The following is a 20,089-nucleotide window of genomic DNA, read 5'->3' as shown; positions in this document are numbered from 1 at the left end:
GACAGCACGATTACTATACTGATGAGGACACGGACACAGATGGCACGGCATGTGGCGATTGGGAGATCATGGTGCTAATGGGGCAGGTTCATGCGGTGGAACGCCGATTCTGGGCCCAGGAAACAAGCACAGACTGGTGGGACCGCATAATGTTGCAGGTATGGGATGATTCCCAGTGGCTGCGAAACTTTCATATGCGTAAGGCCACTTTCATGGAACTTTGTGACTTGCTGTCCCCTGCCCTGAAGCGGAAAGACACCAAAATGAGAGCAGCCCTCACAGTTGAGAAGCAAGTGGCCACAGCCCTGTGGAAGCTTGCAATGCCCGACAGGTACCGGTCAGTCGGGAATCAGTTTGGAGTGGGGAAATCTACTGTGGGGGCTGCTGTGCTGCAAGTAGCCAATGCAATCAATGACCAGCTGCTATCAAGGCGAGTGACTTTGGGAAACGTGCAGACCATTGTGGATGGCTTTAATGCGCTGGGATTCCCTAAGTGCGGCGGGCAATAGACGGAACACATATCCCCATCTTCGCCCTGGAACATCAGGGCAGCCAGTACATAAACCGCAAGGGGTACTTTTCCATGGTGCTGCAAGCACTGGTGGATCACAAGGAACGTTTCACCGACATCAATGTGGGATGACCTGGAAAGGTGCATGACGCTCGCATCTTCAGGAACTCTGGTCTGTTTGAACAGCTGTAGGAAGGAACTAGGGGCTGCATTGAAACATTTGCGCCTGCTGCAGGAGAAGAAAAAGGGAGAGTAGTATTTTAAAAGATACAGTTTAGAGAACAAAGGGGACGCTGTTTCTCAGTGAAACCGGCAATTCATAATACACAGCACGTGTTCTTTCTGTACAAGGTCTCATTTTGCCTCTCATACTGAAGTGCCTGCCACTTTGGTGTGAGTAAGCCATCACATGCGGCCGGACAACAGAATTCAGCTTGCAGCTCCTTGATTTTTTGTACGACACTGTTCTGTGTCCCTGGAGTAGCCTCTTTCCGTCATGGCAGTGGAGAGTTTAATGTACGTATTTGCGTTCTTTTTTTTGGAAAATAGTTGTGCCAGAAGAGATTCGTCTCCCTAACACGCAATGAGATCCAGTACCTCCTGTTCGGACCAAGCTGGAGCTCGTCTGTGAATCTGGGACTGCGTGGTCTCTTGAGATGGTGGACTCTGCATGATCTCCAGGCGGGGGGGCCAAGGACACTTGGGCCTAGTACGCAGAGCTGCTGCAAGTGCCTCCAGGCAGGAGGGGGGCCAAGGACACCTGGGCCTAGTACGAGGGGGCTTTATCGACACTCGTGGTCTTCCATCCCCTCGAGTTACCTAGTGGCCATGCCCCAGTGTCCCCAACATTCTTATCACTTGGCTAGTTCCAGAGGTATAAAAGAAAGAATCAAAACCACTGTCTGCGAGTGTAAGGGCCTTCTCTTACTGTGACAGTTTGGGCCCTGTGCTTAGGCTTAGGCCTTTGGCTAAGCAGCAGAGGCAGCCATAAGCTGGGAAGCGAACAGTCACATCCTCACATTCCAAACTAGTCACATTGAAATAAGGTGCTATTGGGCTGTTAGGCACTATCAGGACAGGATTGTATTCCTATCACCTCCAGAGAAAGGGAAGTGCCTAGCAAATGTAAAAGGAAACTTAGTTTGATAGCATCCTGTCTGGCAAGAACTCACTTATCAATAGCTGGGATGTGAAATCCTCACTTCTGTCAGGTTTCAGAGTAACAGCCGTGTTAGTCTGTATTCGCAAAAAGAAAAGGAGTACTTGTGGCACCTTAGAGACTAACCAATTTATTTGAGCATAAGCTTTCGTGAGCTACAGCTCACTTCATCGGATGCATACCGTGGAAACTGCAGCAGACTTCATATATACACAGAGAATATGAAACAATACCTCCTCCCACCCCACTGTCCTGCTGGTAATAGCAAATACTCACCAACAACCACATACCACACAACAGAACCACTAACCCAGGAACTTATCCTGGCAACAAAGCCCGTTGCCAACTGTGTCCACATATCTATTCAGGGGACACCATCACAGGGCCTAATAACATCAGCCACACTATCAGAGGCTCGTTCACCTGCACATCCACCAATGTGATATATGCCATCATTTGCCAGCAATGCCCCTCTGCCATGTACATTGGTCAAACTGGACAGTCTCTACGTAAAAGAATAAATGGACACAAATCAGATGTCAAGAATTATAACATTCATAAACCAGTCGGAGAACACTTCAATCTCTCTGGTCACGCAATCACAGACATGAAGGTCGCTATCTTAAAACAAAAAAACTTCAAATCCAGACTCCAGCGAGAAACTGCTGAATTAGAATTCATTTGCAAATTGGATACTATTAATTTAGGCTTAAATAGAGACTGGGAGTGGCTAAGTCATTATGCAAGGTAGCCTGTGTCCTCTTGTTTTTTCCTACCCCGCCCCCAAGATGTTCTGGTTTAACTTGGATTTAAACTTGGAGAGTGGTCAGTTTGGATGAGCTATTACCAGCAGGAGAGTGAGTTTGTGTGTGTATGGGGGTGGGGGGGATGTGAGAAAACCTGGATTTGTGCAGGAAATAGCCCAACTTGATTGTCATGCACATTGTGTAAAGAGTTGTCACTTTGGATGGGCTATCACCAGCAGGAGAGTGAATTTGTGGGGGGGGGGGGGGGTGGAGGGTGAGAAAACCTGGATTTGTGCTGGAAATGGCCCACCTGATGGTCACTTTAGATAAACTATTACCAGCAGGACAGTGGGGTGGGAGGAGGTATTGTTTCATATTCTCTGTGTATATATGAAGTCTGCTGCAGTTTCCACGGTATGCATCCGATGAAGTGAGCTGTAGCTCACGAAAGCTTATGCTCAAATAAATTGGTTAGTCTCTAAGGTGCCACAAGTACTCCTTTCCTCACTTCTGTGTTGTCTTGTCATTGTAGTTCCCACTTTGCTATTGTTTGTCTGTATAATCTCTGTCTGGTTCTGTGATTGTTCCTGTCTGCTGTATAATTAATTTTGCTGGGTGTAAACTAATTAAGGTGGTGGGATATAATTGGTTACATAATCATGTTACAATATGTTAGGATTGGTTAGTTAAATTTCAGGAAAATGATTGGTTAAGGTATAGCTAAGCAGAACTCAAGTTTTACTATATAATCTGTAGTCAATGAGGAAGTGACTGGGTGTGGGTGTGGGTGGGCATGGGGGTGTGGGAAATGGGAGCAGGGAATGGGGGTAAGAAAATTGGAATCATGTTTTGCTAAAGGGGGAAATGGGAACAGGGAATGGGAGTAAGGAAGTTGGAATCATGTTTGGCTAAGGGTAGGAATGGGAACAGGGACACAGGTGTAAGGCTCTGTGGTGTCAGACCTGGGAAAGGAGGATACTAAGGGAGGAAACTGGAATCATGCTTGCTGGAAGTTCACCCTAATAAACATCGAATTGTTTGCACCTTTGGACTTCGGGTATTATTGCTCTCTGTTCATGCGAGAAGGACCAGGGAAGTAAGTGGGCGAAGGAATAAGCCCCCTAGCAAATACACCTAAATTCTTAAAGTACAGGCCTTTGCAGACAGGCCTGAATATCTATATCCTAACAAGGTTATCCATTTCTCTGGATATACGAGTAGCCCTTCTCCATATCCGGTCCAGTTTGAATTCATCTTACACATGGGAGACCAGAATTGCACACAGTATTCCAGATGAGGTCTCACCAGTGCCTTGTATAATGGTACTAGCACTTCCCGGTCTCCACTGGAAATACCTCACCCGAGTATCCCATGACTGGGTTAGCCTTGTTCCCAGCTGCATCAGAGTGAAATCTCAGAGTCATCCTGTGATCAAGCAATACACCCAAGTCTTTCTCCTTCTCTGTTGCTTCTAGGAGATAAGTGCCCAGCTTTCAGCAATAATTCTCATGGTTAGTCTCCAAGTACATGATTTAAGCACAGAAGCAAAGGCCTTTACAACTACAGCACGATCTTTATGCTACTTTGAAATTTTAGCAAATGGCAAATTCATTGCCTTGTGCCTATAAACCACCAGGCTTCCATTCATTATTGTGCCAAGCCATCACACAATGCTTTTTGCGGAGAGTAACAAAAAGCATGATCCCTGCTGCCATCTTCTTACAGTCCAAGACTCTGACCTTGCAACACTCCATTTTGGGATGCAGGAGTACACACGTGCACCCAGTCAGGCAGAGCAGGGACTCAAACCCATGTCTCCTAGATCTCAGGCGAGTGCCCATGCATTTCTTGGATACACATGCCTTTCTGCTTTTTCCATGAAGAGTTTTGAGGCATTGGTTTTGCCTACTGCAGGATGAACATTGACATTTAATGAACCGTTTGTGTTGCTTGGCCAGCCCTCAGCACGTGCTTAACTCCATGCATGCGTGAAGTCATTACCACATGCACATTAAGTGTTTGCAGGATCCGGTCCCACAGTAGGCTACCCTAGAAGATGGTAGTAGAGGGGTTAGAACAGTTACACCACGTTAGCGTGACAGTCCCTGTGGGTTCTACAGTAGGTGGAGGGTGTTGATGTGGTAGGAGCAGTGGGAGAGGATTTTAGCTGTTGGAAGGGGATTTGGAGAGGAGCTGGAGGGCTGTAGTTTCCCCAGGTGAGATGGAAGGAAACTAATGCAAATGGAGAAGGGTAGATTGCCGTGTAGACAGAGGTGAGTGCGTAGATGTAGCCGAGGTAGCTTTGGCCTAGCCAGATCAAGCAGTAGAGCAACAGCAGCACAGGCTACCCACTGGAGTACGACCCAGAGTCCCAGCTAGTCTTGTATAGGCCATGCTTCCACTACCGTTATTTCAACTAGCTTGATGAAAGCTAGCTCACTTGGGTCTGTGTGTGCGCACTACAGCCATGCTTTGGAGTGCCCCAGAGATATAGCTTAAGGGTCAAGAAGCAGGAGATACCAGTTATGGGGCAGATCCCAGCTGTCAGGGAGGATGCTTAAGGTCTTGAAGCATCAGGTTTCCCAGTCACTAACACAATGGGGAAATCTTCTCCACCTCCTGCCACAGCCCCCACAGAAGACACAAGGGTTTCTAGTTACCAGACTTAGGCGTGTCCCCCAGCTGGCTCACATGGACTTCATGTGAGACTGGCAAGCGCCAGTAGTTCTTATTGCGTGCCCAGGGGAGTTAGAATCCAGCTATTCACAGTAAAGTTAATCAAAATGTCTCTAGTTCGGCTGAGTGGCTTCCCCTCCCCCTAGATAGGACCCCAGGAGTGAGAGAAAGCCATTTGATTTACCTTGTCTAGTGCTAGCTTGCAGTCTTCTTCCTGTCCTCTATGCCACATCCTATTCTGGTGTCTATCCCTGCAGAGAGGTCTGTTCTGCTGCTGAATGGGGAAGAGCTACAAGGCTAGTAGCAGACCCCTGGCCTCAACAACTGCTGTTCCCTCCCCCAGAGGGACACACGCTACCACAAGACATTAGTGCACTCCAGAGATTTTATTTCTGCTCCTCTCCCTTATTTTACAGTCATCTGCCATGGAAGATTTGGGACCTTGTCATCCAGCTGCTTCTCCTATGGAGTAGTGTCACAGTAACGAGAGAAGCCACAGCCACCAATGAAAGCATGGCCAGAAGCACCAGGGTCAGGTCTAGTCTGGAGACAGGGTCTGAAGGAGGAGGAGGAGGAGAGGTTAAGACAATCCAGATTTCTGTAGGGTCTAAAGTGTGGAGATGACACCTAGACTTCCCTGCCCCAGTGGTGCTCCCCCTACCGCTTAGGCCAGCCTTCATCAGAAAGATACTTGAATTGTCAACTCACTTTTTAGACTGTGAGCCAGCACCACCATCCCATTGATAGCCATCCAATAGAGGGCAGAGGCAATGCTAGCCCCAGTGCATTGAGTGCCACAGAGGCTCAGGGCATACAAGTCACCACTGAGGTGCCATAGTGTCCCCCCCGCTTCCCCCAAGTTTGCTGGTTTTTGAGACATCCTATGAATGTCCATAGGATAAGGATATAACCCAACATTGGCCCACTCATAGGAAGCACTCACAGGTATGGTGTCAGCCAGCATTAGCTTACATATGGATCATCAAGGAGTGACTTCTGCATGTAGCCCCCCTCCCCCCATGAACATTTATATTTGAACCCCCTAGACAGCATTGACTTGCTGTATTCCAGGTTACTGTGCAAGATGCCAGTTGTCCTACTAGGGTTTAACAGAAACCTCACCCTTGTTCTCATAGACGTGCTCTCTCCACGGCTCAGGGCTCTCCTGGAAGATCACAGGGCCAGGAGAACTCACCAGGTCCTGGGGCTCTCCTGTCCCATTGTCGATATCCAGGAACCGGCGGCCTCCTGGCAGATGGAATGGAGAGTTAGGGAGCTGTCTGTCCAGCGCACTCACAACCAGAGGGCCCATCGTGATGAAATGCAGCGTCACCATGGACTCAACCATGAGTCCTTACAGGCCTCCTGACAGGTTGTGGTACCAGGTATTAGATCTTCCTGAATTGCTTATTTGAAGTGTGGGAGAAGTTGGGAAGAAAGGCCATTTCATCAGGAGCAGCAGACACTCCACTCTCCAGAGGCAATTTCTAGTATTGTCTCCTACATAGGGCAGTTGTAGGAGATTAGGCCATTTACCTCTTCGTCTTAGCCCATCATACCCTAGCTAGCGCTACAGGACATGGTAGAGGTACATAACGAGCTGGGCTGAACGCCTTGCAGTCAGTGTATAGCACAGGGCTGGGCAAACTTTTTGGCCTGAGGGCCACATTAGCACTGTAAAACTATATGGAGGGCCAGGTAGGGAAGGCTGTGCCTCCCCAAAGAGCCTGGCTCCCTCCCAATTCCTGCCCCCCGACTGCCCACCTCAGAAACCCCCTCTGCCCCCCAACTCCTTGTCTCCTGACTGCCCCCTCCCAGGACCCCTGCCCCTAACTGCCCAATGGGACCACACCCCTATCCAACCCCCCGCTCCCTGACAGCCCCTGCTGGACTCCAATGACTATCCAATGCCCCCTGACTGCCCCCCCGAACCTCTGCCCAATCCAACCAGCCCCTGTCCCGACTGCCCCCTGACACCCTCTGCCCCTTCTCCAATCCCAACCCCCTTATGATGCTGCTCAGAGCAGTGGGAGCTCACAGCTCCTACCGGAGCAGAGTGCTGGAGGCGTGCTGAGGCTGCGAGGGAGAGGGACAGCACAGGAGGGGCTGGGGGCTTGCCTCCCCGGCCGGGAACTCAGGGGCTGGGCAGGATGGTCCTGTGGGTGGTAGTTTGCCCACCTCTGATATAGCAGGACAGGCAGATCTCTGTTCACTATGAGTCCTCTGGTATTTGGGATGGGAGCTTGTAGAAACCCACATGGATTTCAGACCACTCCGACTTACTTGTAGCAGCTCCTGATGGGCACAGGGTCCTGCAGGGCTCCAGCCGGGAGGGGTAGCAAGCTGAGGCGCTACAGTAAATGTACACCTAAAATCCACACAAGTGAGAATGGAGTTAGTGAGTGACTGGCCAGTGCTGGTAGGAGGCAGGAAGTAGATCCACAGCTATCGGTTTGGTTCTGCATGTGCAGCGCCTCAGCAGAGACTGAGGAGGTCAGGACCTGACTAAAATAGGAGCTCCTGCCCCTGCACTCCGACTTCCCCCTCCTCACCCGCTTTATATGTGGGCCCCTTCTCACCTCTCCCTCAAGTGCCACCTGGGAGGCGGAGTCCACAAAGGCAAAAGTGGAGAGGACGAAGCGCTGGTGGTGAGTCGGGAAGGGCAGCTCAGATGAGGCAGGGCCCACGGGCACAAGCTGGGTTCTGTAGTTGTCTCCCAGGAACGGGCACCTGGGAGCAAGACATGAGAGAAGGGTGGACCAAGGAAACCGCCTTCCTCCTCCCCAAGCCATGCTCCCCCTCCATCCCAGCCACTCACCCGTCCACCAGGATGGGCCACTGCGGCTGCTGCAGGGGGTTAGCGCTTGGGGTGGCCCAGCACTGGTGCAGAACCAGAACCAGGGACGGGTCTGTTCTGTGCAGGATGCGAACCTCCATGTAGACAGGGTCCCTGAGCACCTTCACCACAGGGTAGTCTCTCTCTGAGAGATAGGATCTGTAGCTCGGGTCTGTGGGGGAGAGGGTAGGAGGAGAGCAGAGCTGAGACACCTGTGGTCCTTCAGGGGGATGGGATCTCCGTGCTGGAGTGAGGGGTCACCTACCTGTGGCGATGCGCAGCTCAAGCCGGAGGGGTCCTGCCTGGGTGACTGGAGCAGGTGTGGGGGGCAAGAAGACCTCGACCTGGACTGGCAGAAAGTCACTGGCATTGTAGATGCAGCGAGCATGGAGGCTGCACAGGAGAGAGCAGAGGGAGGAGACAGGGGCTGATGCTCTGTGACTTCAGCTTGAGGCCACGTGGTGTCTGGCAGTGACCTTATTAGTGCTCGAGACAAGCAGGATCAGGCCCTATCAGTACTTGGATGGGAGACATCCAAGGATGCTAGTGGATCAACCCTTTTAGCAACTCAGATGTTCTTCCCTCCAACTCAGGGACTCAGCAGGAGTGTCTGAGCACGGCCACATGGGGGCCTTCTCAGACAGGCTAGAAGCACCTGCTTACTTGTCCTCACATCTCTTTTGGCAGCATTCTCAATGTAAGCAGGGGAATAGTCCTGCTCTTGTGGGGAACTTTCCTGGCTTCTGCACTACCCCGGTGAAGTGGGCTAGCGAAAGGATCCGAGTCCTCGCTCCCACTTCCTTTATCCAGTGGCCTCCCTGCCCTTCAGGGCTCCCCTCCACTCTCCTGTCTGGCAGAGTCCTCGTAACCCCAACAAGGCTAGGCCCAGGATTCTTGGGGGGAGGGGGGGGAGAGGGGGCTCGACCCCCAACCCTGCTGTGGTCACCTAGGACTGGGGCTAGGGTGTCCCCACTCCGGGGTACTCTCTCTGCACTGGGCACTTCTGACCCATGACCATTACATACAAGGTAAAGCAAATGCAAGTTATCTAATCAACTATTTTAGAAAGAAGGAAACATGGGAAAGGTTAAAGGAAACACATGACCTGACTCTGTGACCCAGGCAAATCCAGCTCACACGGAGGACAGGACCTCCCTGGCCTCCTGACTCTGATTAGCCTGCCCACCCTGTCAGGCTGACCTGGAGCACTGGCCTCTCCCCATTGTTCCTGGGGACTGTCACTCTCAGGGTCCTGATTTCCCATAGATCCTTCCCCTTTTAGTACTGGGAGCTAGCCAACCAGTACACCTCACTGAATGTTAGTAAGGGGGCAACAGTCCCTACATCAAGCTTTCTTTCTACCAACCCTGTAGGGAGTTATTAGTCCCTCAGGGTGGCCCCATGGAGCCCTTCTCGGGTCAGGCTGGCTGTGCCTACTTGTCATTGGAGATCGCACAGCAAGTGGCATTTACAATCATAAGATTAGGATTGGAAGAGCCCTCAGGTGGTCAGCTAGTCCAACCTGCTGCTCAAAGCGGGACCAACCCCAACTAAATCATCCCAGCCAGGGCTTGGTCAAGCCAGGTATTCAGAACCTCTAAGGATGGAAATTCTGCCACTTCCCTAGGTAACCCATTCCAGTGCTTCACCATCCTCCTAGAGGGATAGTCCCGTCCTCAATAGCCATCCTAGACCTCCCCCACTGCAGCTTGAGACCATTGCTCTTTGTTCGGTCATCTGCCATCACTGAGAACAGCCAAGCTCCATCCTCCTTGGAACCCCTTCAGGTAGGGGAAGGCTGCTATCAAATCCCCCCTCACTTGTCTCTTCTGCAGACTAAATAAGCCCAGGTCCCTCAGCCTCTCCTCATAAATTATGTGCCCCAACCCCCTAATCATTTTTGTTGCCCTCTGCTGGGCAATCTCCCAATTTTTCCACATCCTTTCTGTTGGTGAGGGCCCAAAACTGGACACAGTACTCCAGATGGGCTTCACCACTGCTGGTGAGAGGGGAATCGTCACTTCCCTCCATCTGCTGGCAATGCTCCTACTAATGCACCCCAATATACCAGTAGCTTTCTTGGCAAGAAGGGCCCACTATTCATTCGTAGCCAGCTGCTCGTACACTGTAATCCCCAGGTCCTTGTCTGTAGAACTGCTGCTTAGCCAGTCGGTCCCCAGCCTGTACCAGTGAATGGGATTCTTCCCTCCTAAGTGCAGGACTCTGCACTCGTCCTTATTGAAGCTCAGATTTCTTTTAGCCCAATTTTTCTAGATCTCTCCCCCCAACTTAGTGTTATCCATTAACTTACACCCTCAGCAAGCCATCCCATCATCCAGATCATTAATGATAATGAACAAAACCAACCCCAGGACAGACGCCTGGGGCATGCCGCTTGATACCAGCTGCCAACTAGACAGAGCTGTTGATTGCTACCCGTTGACCTTGATGATCTAGCCAGCTTTCGAGCCACCTTTAATTCATTCATCCAGCCCCTACTTCTTTAACTTGCTGTCAAGAACACTGTGGGAGACTGTAACAAACTTTGTTAGAGTCAAGGTATATCATGTCCACCGCTTTCCCCACATGCGCAGAGCCAGTTCTCATCATAAAAAGCAATCAGGTTGGTCAGGCACGACTTGCCCTTGGTGAATCCATTTTGGCTGGTCCTGATCACCTTCCTCTCCTCCGAGTGCTTCAGAATGGATTTCTTGACAACCTGCTGCAGGATTTTTCCAGGGACTGAGGTGAGGCTGACCAATGTTGGCATTTGATCAGACAACGTAAAACCCTGACTCTTGGACAGTCAGCTGCACAGAGTGTCCTTCCCTTCACAAAGCAAGATTTTGCCCCATGCCCCATTAGGGATCAGGTGCATTGCCCCACTCAGAAAAGGGGATGTCTGTGACTGCAGGGAATCCATACCTGTAGAACATCCCCTAAGTCCTTTGGTGGTCAGGAGAGGCTGCTGGAAAATTGATGGATCAGATCTTTGCCAGGGGAAAGGATCTGGCCTCACGCTTCCACTGTGGAAGGGCTGAAGAGTGCTCACCATCACTTCCTTGCTAGTCAACAGAGCAGGCCAACTTACATGAAGGTGCTGTCCCAGCCCTTCCACAGTGGAAGCGTGAGGCCAGAAGACTGCTCACCATCACTTCCTTGCTAGTCAACAGAGCAGGCCAACTTACATGAAGGTGCTGTCCCGGGTGATGGAGCCGTCCGGCCCAGTCCGGATGTCGATGCCAGAGATCAGCTGGTTCTCATAGATCAGTTTGTCATGGATCACCTGGAAGAGTGGAGACATGGGGCAGGTTAGTCCCCCAAACCCCTGAGCAGAGCACTCACCCTGGCTTCCCGTGGGTGTCCCCTCACCTGGACTGTGGTGCCGCACTGCATGAGGGGGAAGCGGAAGATCACAAAAGCCTCAGTCATCCTGATGGGGTCACACCCTGCCTGGGCATAGGCTAGCCGGACACTCTCCAGGATGATGGGGTGATCAGACATGTCCCTGGAGACCACCAGAACAAAGTGACCATCCAGGAGGCACTGAACAGTGACTGCAACACAAAGGAGCAGGATTAAGTATAGATGTTCCTGGTAGAGGAATTGGGCAAGAGTTCCATGCCACACTCAGGATGATAGATTGGAGAAGAGCCATGAGAAATATTAGAAAACAGGCCTTGTAGTGACCAAATTCTGTCTCTTTAGACAGAGAGAAGGTTAAGGGGTGACTTGATTACAGTCTAAGTATTTAAATAAGGTGTAGATCTGAGAGCGAGGGTAGTTAACTCTTGGAATGGTTTGTCCAGGGTCATGGTGGATTCTCCATCACTGACAAGGCAAGACTGGATGTCTGCCAAGAGATCTGCTGGAGGAATTATTTCAGGGAAATCCTATAGCTTGTGTTATACAGGAAATCAGACAGACTAATGATCACAATGGTCCCTTCTGGCTTTGGAATCTATCAAATGAAGCCCCATGGGGGTAAGTGGGTTTGTCTGAGACAGCATGATTGCAGCTCATGTTGTGCAGGAACGAGACACAAGCCGGCAAAGTTATCCATCGATCTGATGATGGAGCACCAGCCTGTACCGTCTGATGGGTCTTCCTCTGCCACCACACATTTGGTGTTGGCTCTCAAGATCTGCCAGGCATTGGGCAACTGAGGAGAGACCGTGATGTAGGAAGAATCCCTTTGCACACAACTGATGCCAGCTGCAGCCTAGGGTGAGAGTTAAAGACATTGCATCCAAGTCTAGTTCACCATGCTAGTAGGTGGTGACCAAACTCATCTGAGACGTACGGTGTGTCACCAAGCTTCCCAGGACAGAGATGACAAAAGGCTCCATAACCTGACATGAGGGCAGGTCTCCCACCTGTGTTGCCAAAGTAGCAGGGAGTGGTGAGGTCAGTCTCATCATAACAACAGCCAGCCTGGAAGCAAGCAGCTTGGCCTGGGGCATCCGCACAGGGCATCTTCCCAGCCACCACACGGCACTGCTCCTCTGTGAGATGCGCCCCTAGAACAGCAGGGTGTGGATTAAGGAGAGCTAGAGAGCCTCTAAAGAGATCACGAGAGACCCTTCCCCAGAGACTTTTTAAGATCTGTAGTGACCTCTGGACAAGTGGCTGACCTCAACACCAGTCCAACTCTCCTCCCCTTCCCCAAAGGGCTGCAAGAGCTCCCAGAGTGGTCCTCCATCCCAGCTCACCCTGCCCCCCACAACCATAACCCCAAACCACATACCACCTCAGACAGCATTGTGCTCAGATCCCCACCCCTGTCCTCCAGATGTAGCATGTTGCCCTTCTCTGATAGCAGGCTTAACATGTCACTTGGAAATTCAGGCTCCTGATCTGCTGCTGTGTCAGAGGAGAGCCCCCACCTACACCCTACAGCCCCCTCAACACAGCCAGCAGTGTGGTCAACTGTAATTTATCACTTAGCAGTTCTGAGGTGGGTTTCTCTAGCCATCTCATGAAATAGTGAGCAGACGCCTGCTCTATGAATTTTTCCTTTATTGAAGTCACCATCTCCCTTTACGGACGATGGGGCAGAAGCTAGCAGGTTGGCCACCATTTCCCCATAGCCGATCAGAGGAAAGTGTCCCTCATAAACATGGCTGCGAATTTCTTTCATGAGACTGAAGCTGTACCTACAGGCAAAGTGGATGCCACTCTGGTTTAGGGGGAGGCCTAGACAGGACTCTAGGAGAGGGAGGGACTAAGAGCTGTGAAGAGCCTGTGAGAGACACATGGGGGGTGAAGGAGACAGATTGCAAACAGATGTGGGGGTGAGATACGAAGGGATACAACATCAGATCCCAAACCCTGGGATACTGGAGGAACAGGGGAAGCCCCTCTGAGCAGCCAATGGCAAGGACACATTGGTGCATGTGTGACTGGATTTTGAGCCAAAGAAGCTCACAGACTTTGGAAGCAAGTGCCTTCCCCCTAAACTTTGAAAAACCAGAAGGCAAATAGCCACCCCTTCCCCTTCAAATAAACTGGGGGCGGGTGGGGGAAGAGCATGATTTCTAAACGAATCTCATTTTTGATTATGGCTTACAACACTGTCAACACCAGCTCTAACATGGCAGCCACAAGCAAGAGACTAGTTTCAGCTCCTCTGAAGGCCACCACAGGAGTCAGGAGTGGAGCATGAAACCTTCCATTAGAGGGGACCCACATGCACTCAAACCAGTTAGAGGTCACAGACACCCCCACACACCTATGTTGCTTGGTGGAGGATATATTTGGGGCACCGGGCGCACCAGGCCCGGCTGCGGCTGGGGCACCGGGCGCACCAGGCCCGGCTGCGGCTGGGGCACCGGGCGCACCAGGCCCGGCTGCGGCTGGGGCACCGGGCGCACCAGGCCCGGCTGCGGCTGGGGCACCGGGCGCACCAGGCCCGGCTGCGGCTGGGGCACCGGGCGCACCAGGCCCGGCTGCGGCTGGGGCACCGGGCGCACCAGGCCCGGCTGCGGCTGGGGCACCGGGCGCACCAGGCCCGGCTGCGGCTGGGGCACCGGGCGCACCAGGCCCGGCTGCGGCTGGGGCACCGGGCGCACCAGGCCCGGCTGCGGCTGGGGCACCGGGCGCACCAGGCCCGGCTGCGGCTGGGGCACCGGGCGCACCAGGCCCGGCTGCGGCTGGGGCACCGGGCGCACCAGGCCCGGCTGCGGCTGGGGCACCGGGCGCACCAGGCCCGGCTGCGGCTGGGGCACCGGGCGCACCAGGCCCGGCTGCGGCTGGGGCACCGGGCGCACCAGGCCCGGCTGCGGCTGGGGCACCGGGCGCACCAGGCCCGGCTGCGGCTGGGGCACCGGGCGCACCAGGCCCGGCTGCGGCTGGGGCACCGGGCGCACCAGGCCCGGCTGCGGCTGGGGCACCGGGCGCACCAGGCCCGGCTGCGGCTGGGGCACCGGGCGCACCAGGCCCGGCTGCGGCTGGGGCACCGGGCGCACCAGGCCCGGCTGCGGCTGGGGCACCGGGCGCACCAGGCCCGGCTGCGGCTGGGGCACCGGGCGCACCAGGCCCGGCTGCGGCTGGGGCACCGGGCGCACCAGGCCCGGCTGCGGCTGGGGCACGTAGCGCATGGTCTCCTCTGGGGTTAAGTCACGTTCAGTGGGCTTGGGGCAGGTCATGTTCACATCATAGGTGGCAGCGACGGCCCTGGCGCTCAGCAGTTCCTCCACTCGGACTTGCAGGTGGTTACGCCCATCCTGCAATGAAGAGACACCAATCAGTCAGTATTGTGGCCTAACAGACTCTGTAGGCGCTAAGCGCAGCGCCCCCCAGCTGCACAGGCTGCTGTGACTGCAGGTATGGACCCATCTCCAGCTTCTGTTGTTGCTCAGGTACACTGGGGTGAGGCGTGCCAACCCCCCTCACCTTCTTCTGCACATGACAGCCATTGTAGCCAGCTGAGAAGATCATCGCTCCTTGCTCGCCAGATGTGACCCAATGGAGACAAATGGAGCAGTTGGTAACTTCGAAGGGTGTCCCAAACTCATCTGTGGAGAGAGTCATACAGGTCGTGGGTAAGGAAGAGTTAAAGCCCTTGATGAAGCTTAGCCAAGTAGCCATGTTTGGAACAGCGACAGTGGTTTGTCACATCCTTCAGTTTAGTGGAGTTTAGCATGGTGGGAAGCAGCTCCAAAGATACAGGACGGCCGTCATTTACCAAGTCTGACCTAGAGCCAGGAGTGTTAGGATATAGATATTCAGGCCTGTCTGTCAAGGCCTATACTCTCAGAATTTAGGTGTATTCTTATCACTTGGCTAGTTCTAGAGGTATAAGAGAAAGAATCAAAATCACTGTCTGCTGGTGTAAGGGCCTTCTCTTACTGTGACAGTCTGAGGCCCTGTTCTTAGGCTAAGGCCTTTGGCTAAGCAACAGAGGCAGCCATAAGTTGGGAAGCGAAGGGTCACATCCTCACATTCCAAACTAGTCACATTGAAATAAGGTGCTATTGGGCTGTTAGGCACTATCAGGACAGGATTGTATTCCTATCACCTCCAGAGAAAGGGAAGTGCCTAGCAAATGTAAAAGGAAACTTAGTTTGATAGCATCCTGTCTGGCAAGCACTCACTCATCAATAGCTGGGATGTGAAATCCTCATTCCTGTATTGTTTTTGTCATTTATAGTTCCCACTTTCCTATTGTTTGTCTGTCTGTATAATCTCTGTCTGGTTCTGTGATGGTTTCTGTCTGCTGTATAATTAATTTTGCTGGGTGTAAACTCATTAAGGTGGTGGGATATAATTGGGCACATAATCATGTACCAATGTGTTAGGATTGGTTAGTTACATTTCAGGAAAATGATTGGTTAAGGTATAGCTAAGCAGAACTCAAGTTTGACTATATAATCTGTAGTCAATAAGGAAGTGAGTGGGCATGGGTGGGAGGGGATGGGAACAGGGGTGCGGAAATTGGAATCATGTTTTGCTAAAGGGGGAAATGGGAACAGGGAATGGGGGTAAGGAAATTGGAATCATGTTTGGCTATGGGCAGGAATGGGAACAGGGACACAGGTGTAAGGCTCTGTGGTGTCAGAGCTGGGAAGGAGGACACTAAGGAAGGAAACTGCAATCATGCTTGCTGGAAGTTCCCCCCAATAAACTTTGAATTGTTTGCATCTTTGGACTTCGGGTATTGTTGCTCTCTGTTCATGCGAGAAGGACCAGGGAAGTAAGTGGGTGAAGGAATAAACCCCCTAACAAGGAGGGCTGAGAGTGGCCGAGCCAGGCCAGGCCATCCCATCCCATCCCATGCTTGGGCATGACAACAGGGAGGTGATCGCCCACAGAGGGCGCAGGATCCAGGCGTCTGGAGCTCAAAGGGCCGAGTTACACCAGAGCTTGGGATACCCAGCCACATTTTGGTATGTCCTTTTACAGTCTCCCCCCAGCAGGGTTCCCTCTTTACCCTCTGCTATTTTGTGGGTCACGGTCAGCAGGCTGTTGTGAGGAAAGACTTAGCCCTAACCGTTGAATCCAGGTAGCAATCTCCAGTCTTTTCTCCAGGGGACAGAAGCCACAGACTCTCACTTCAGGAGACCAGGGTACTCAAGATTTGAGGGCAACAGCCAGGCCACCAAAAAGCACTAGAGTAGGACCTTCTTGTTCCCTTCCTAAAGCTCTCATTACATACTGTAGAAGTAAGAGGTTTCCACAAGAGACCCATAAAACCCGCCTGCATGTCTAAGAGGGCAGACGAGCAGGAGGCTTCTTAGCTTTCTCATGAAGCAGCCAGGCAGCTACTTACCCACAACTTTGAAGCGGACGGTGCGGCCCTGGCTGGGAAAGACCAGCAGCTGCATCCCATAGTCTCCACAGTCATACTCATGTTGCAAGACAGAGAAACTGATCCTGTGGAAGTCCCCCTGCCCAAGGGCTATCCTTAGGGACCAGAGCAGCACTAAGCCCACAAAATACCTACAGGCCAGCCCCATGGCTGAAGATGCTAAGAAAGAAGCCCTGTCTAGCAGCCACTTCTCATAAGGGGAGAGGCTGTGGGAGCGGGGCTTTGTAGGGTGAGTGAGTGGTGGGGAGGGGGCGGGGTGTGAATCAGATGAGCAGAGAGGCAGCACCTGGGGAGCTGCCTGGTGGTGGGGAGGGGCCGGATGAAAAGTGCAAAGCTCAGGGTGAAAGGGAAACATAACCATCGAACCCTTCAGCCCTAAGACCCCCCTCCCATTGAAGCCTCCTGTTACGCTACCTTTTCAGTGTTGCCAGCTCTCAGGATTTTATTGCAAGTCCCATGGTAACTGATGTTTTATTTCAAGCCCCATCTCCTGGAAACAAGGAACTAGCTGAGAACCTCAGTGTGCATTCAAAAGAAAAATAAGTTTCTTGCCCGCACAGTTGCAGAGAAAAGCATAAAAACAGGGCTCAAGCACACCCCAAGTGCCCCAAAAATCAGAAGGCCAAGTTGCCTGGAATCGAGGGGTCTAGTCAGTGTATCCTTCTGGGATCGGATGATTTAGTTGGGGATTGGTCCTGCTCTGAGCAGGGGGTTGGACTAGATGACCTCTTGAGGTCCCTTCCAAGCCTGATATTCTATGATTCGAAGCGGGCGGGCAGGCACAAGGTCGAGTCAGTGTGTAGGTGGCCATGGTATTGAATGAGGCCTTTTTCTTTCTTGTTCTGTGGGATTAGGTTATTGAAAAACTGGAGTGGATACAGAGAAGAGTCACAAATGCAATTTGCCGGCTGAAAGAAGTGCCGGCTAGCAAGAGATTCTCAGTGCTCAGTCAGTTTAGGTTATCGAAAAGGAGATCAAGAAGTAGCTCAAGTACAGTGCCCAAGTACATTCATAGGGCGAAAAGACTGGCTATTAAAGGGCTCTTTAATCGAGTGGAGAAGGGTAGAACAAGATCCAGCGGTTGGAAGTTGGAGCCAGCCAAATCCATGGATGATGCGTACAATAGCCTGGGGAGGCTGTACCTCCGCAAAGAGCCCCGCGTGGCCCTGCCCATGCTCCGCCCAAGGCCCCCTCCTTCTGCTGCTGGTAGTTGGCCCCAGCCCAGGCAAGCAGCCTGCTCCTCTTCCGGGAAGCCTGCTGGGCTGGGGCTGGGGCTAGGGCGGCTAGGACTTGGGGTGGCTGGGGCCGCACCACCCAGTTCTCCAGGGCTGGGGGGAAAAGGAGGGCTGCCCGACGCCCACCCAGTGGTCTGGTGCTGGGGAGCAGCCCACCCACCCAGTGCTGCGGGGCTGATGGGGCAGCCTGTCTGGTGCTCTGGGTGGGTGTGTGTGCCCTGGCGCTTTGGGGCTGGTGGTGCTTGGGCAACCCGGGATTGGAAGGGGGGGCTGGTAGCCGTGGAAGGGAGGGATTCTGGGCTTTGGGGTGGGGCCTCAGGCTGAAGGGTGGGCCGGGCCAGGGGCTAGCCTCCCCAAGCCTGTGGTTCACCCATCGTCCATGGCCAAATCTAAGGTAGACGTAAGGCACACATTTTGAAGGGTGACTAACCCTTGGAACAGACGACCACTGGAAGTGATGGAGTCTCAATCAGGCTATGTCTACACAGCTGCAGTGCTGCCCTGTAGTGCTGAGACATACTGCAGCAACGCTGTCGTAAATCCACCGCTCCGAGAGGTAGGACGATGGCAGAGTTCTTCCAGTGAGCTCATGGCATCTACCCTGGGAGAGAGGTTGGATTAACTACGTCTCTCAGGAGGGTGAATTTTTCACAGCCCTGAGGGACACACCTGGGTCAACCTAACTTTCTAGTGTAGACCAGCCCACAGGCGGCCTGTCTGGAAGACGCTTTACTTAGACACAAGTTATCGGGCTCCATGCAGAGGTAACAGGGTGACATTCTCTGGTCTGTGCTCTGCTGGAGGTCAGATTGGTTGATCTAAGGGTCCCTTCTGGCCTGAAAATCCATGAACCTATGAAAAAAATCGCTCAAGTGTATTTTTTGTGTGAAAAATCTCATGATTTTTGCAGCAATCTCTTGATTTTTGGCTCTTTGGGGTTGGGGCTCCCCGTCTCATCTCCCTCGCTCTTTCTGCCCTTCTCACTGCTGAGAATATCGCCAACCCTGAGCGCTCAAAAATCATGAGTCCCCCCAAACTCCTGAGCTTCCCTTAAAAATCATGAGATTTTAAAAATAACAAATTTGTGGCTATTTTAAAATGCTTTTCTGGCTTTTGAATCTGCGGAGGTCATGCTTTGAAGCTTCTCTGTCTCTACAGTTATTATGTATTTGTATTCCTGCAGTGCTTAAGAGCTCCTGTCATGGAGCAGGACCCCATTGGGCCAGGCGCCATACAAACATAAAACAAAAAGATGAGGCTTGAAACCCTTTTTTTAAAAGGAAAGCTGATGTTCTGGTATGTTCACCTGACTCCAGGAGCTGGAGCTTTAAGAAAAGCACAAAGTATTGCATCACTCACAATAACATGATGAGAGTTGGTAACTCCGTCTCTGCTTCTTCCCTACTTCCCTGTTGTGTTGTGAACACTGGGGCGGGGGGGCATCGGGGGAGGAATGTAAAACTCACTCAAAGATGCTTTATCTTTGCGGCAGGGCAAGCAAGGTGTGTAGAGAAACTGCTCCCGTGACTGGGGAATGGAGAACGGGCCCCTGAGCCTGATGCTAACAGCTGCCAAACACGCCTCCCCCACAGCTCTGCTTGTACTCTTAACTCTGACCTACACACATGCTGCTAGTCTGGTCTTCTGTCCCACTGCTCTGCACCCCCTTGCCCTGTATGTCAATCTCTGGCTTGCAATTTTAACTGCTCCTGCTTGGGCCCACACTGAGATTTAAACTCCATGATCTTCAGAGCAAAAACCAGGCGATTCTGAACGAAAAGGACTAACCATCTCTAGGGAGTGGCTGTAGCACACTCATTAACATCCATGTGAACCAGCCCCTAGAGAGCAACAGATCCCCAAGCTCCCCTCATGCGGGTGATATCGTCATCTCCGTACAGGTGTAGTCCTGGCCCCTAGTCACCCTGGTACTTTATCCCATCACCAACCCCATAAGGGACAGCTGCTGAGACCTAACATTACATGTCATACCTTTGGAAGGATCAGGCCTCCTCAGTGCTGAGTAGGGGGATCTGTGGGCAAAACCCTGGAGGTCCAGAAAACAGTGGTGTTAATTCACTAGGAGTCACTGCGTTCTGTCTGAGTCAGTGTTGGAA

General features: G+C 52.4%; 1 protein-coding gene across 1 annotated transcript; it reads right to left on the bottom strand.

Moving 5' to 3' along the window:
* Positions 1-5,508: 5,508 nt before the first annotated feature.
* LOC140913257 (zona pellucida sperm-binding protein 1-like) lies at positions 5,509-17,911 on the bottom strand. Its single transcript, XM_073349316.1, has 14 exons — positions 17,880-17,911; positions 16,699-16,943; positions 14,823-14,944; positions 14,519-14,653; positions 13,660-14,140; positions 12,305-12,448; positions 11,301-11,485; positions 11,117-11,214; positions 8,194-8,321; positions 7,911-8,100; positions 7,672-7,822; positions 7,376-7,460; positions 6,215-6,340; positions 5,509-5,648 (listed from the first exon to the last, which is right to left on the bottom strand). The coding sequence occupies exons 1-14, from the start codon at positions 17,909-17,911 to the stop codon at positions 5,509-5,511; spliced, it is 2,262 nt and encodes a 753-aa protein (XP_073205417.1).
* Between the last annotated feature and the right edge of the window lie 2,178 nt (positions 17,912-20,089).

The sequence above is a fragment of the Lepidochelys kempii genome, chromosome 6 (assembly GCF_965140265.1).
Source record: "Lepidochelys kempii isolate rLepKem1 chromosome 6, rLepKem1.hap2, whole genome shotgun sequence".
Lineage (NCBI taxonomy): Eukaryota > Metazoa > Chordata > Testudines > Cheloniidae > Lepidochelys > Lepidochelys kempii.
Note: the sequence above shows the minus strand (reverse complement) of the source record. Positions and strands in the feature narration are given on the sequence as shown.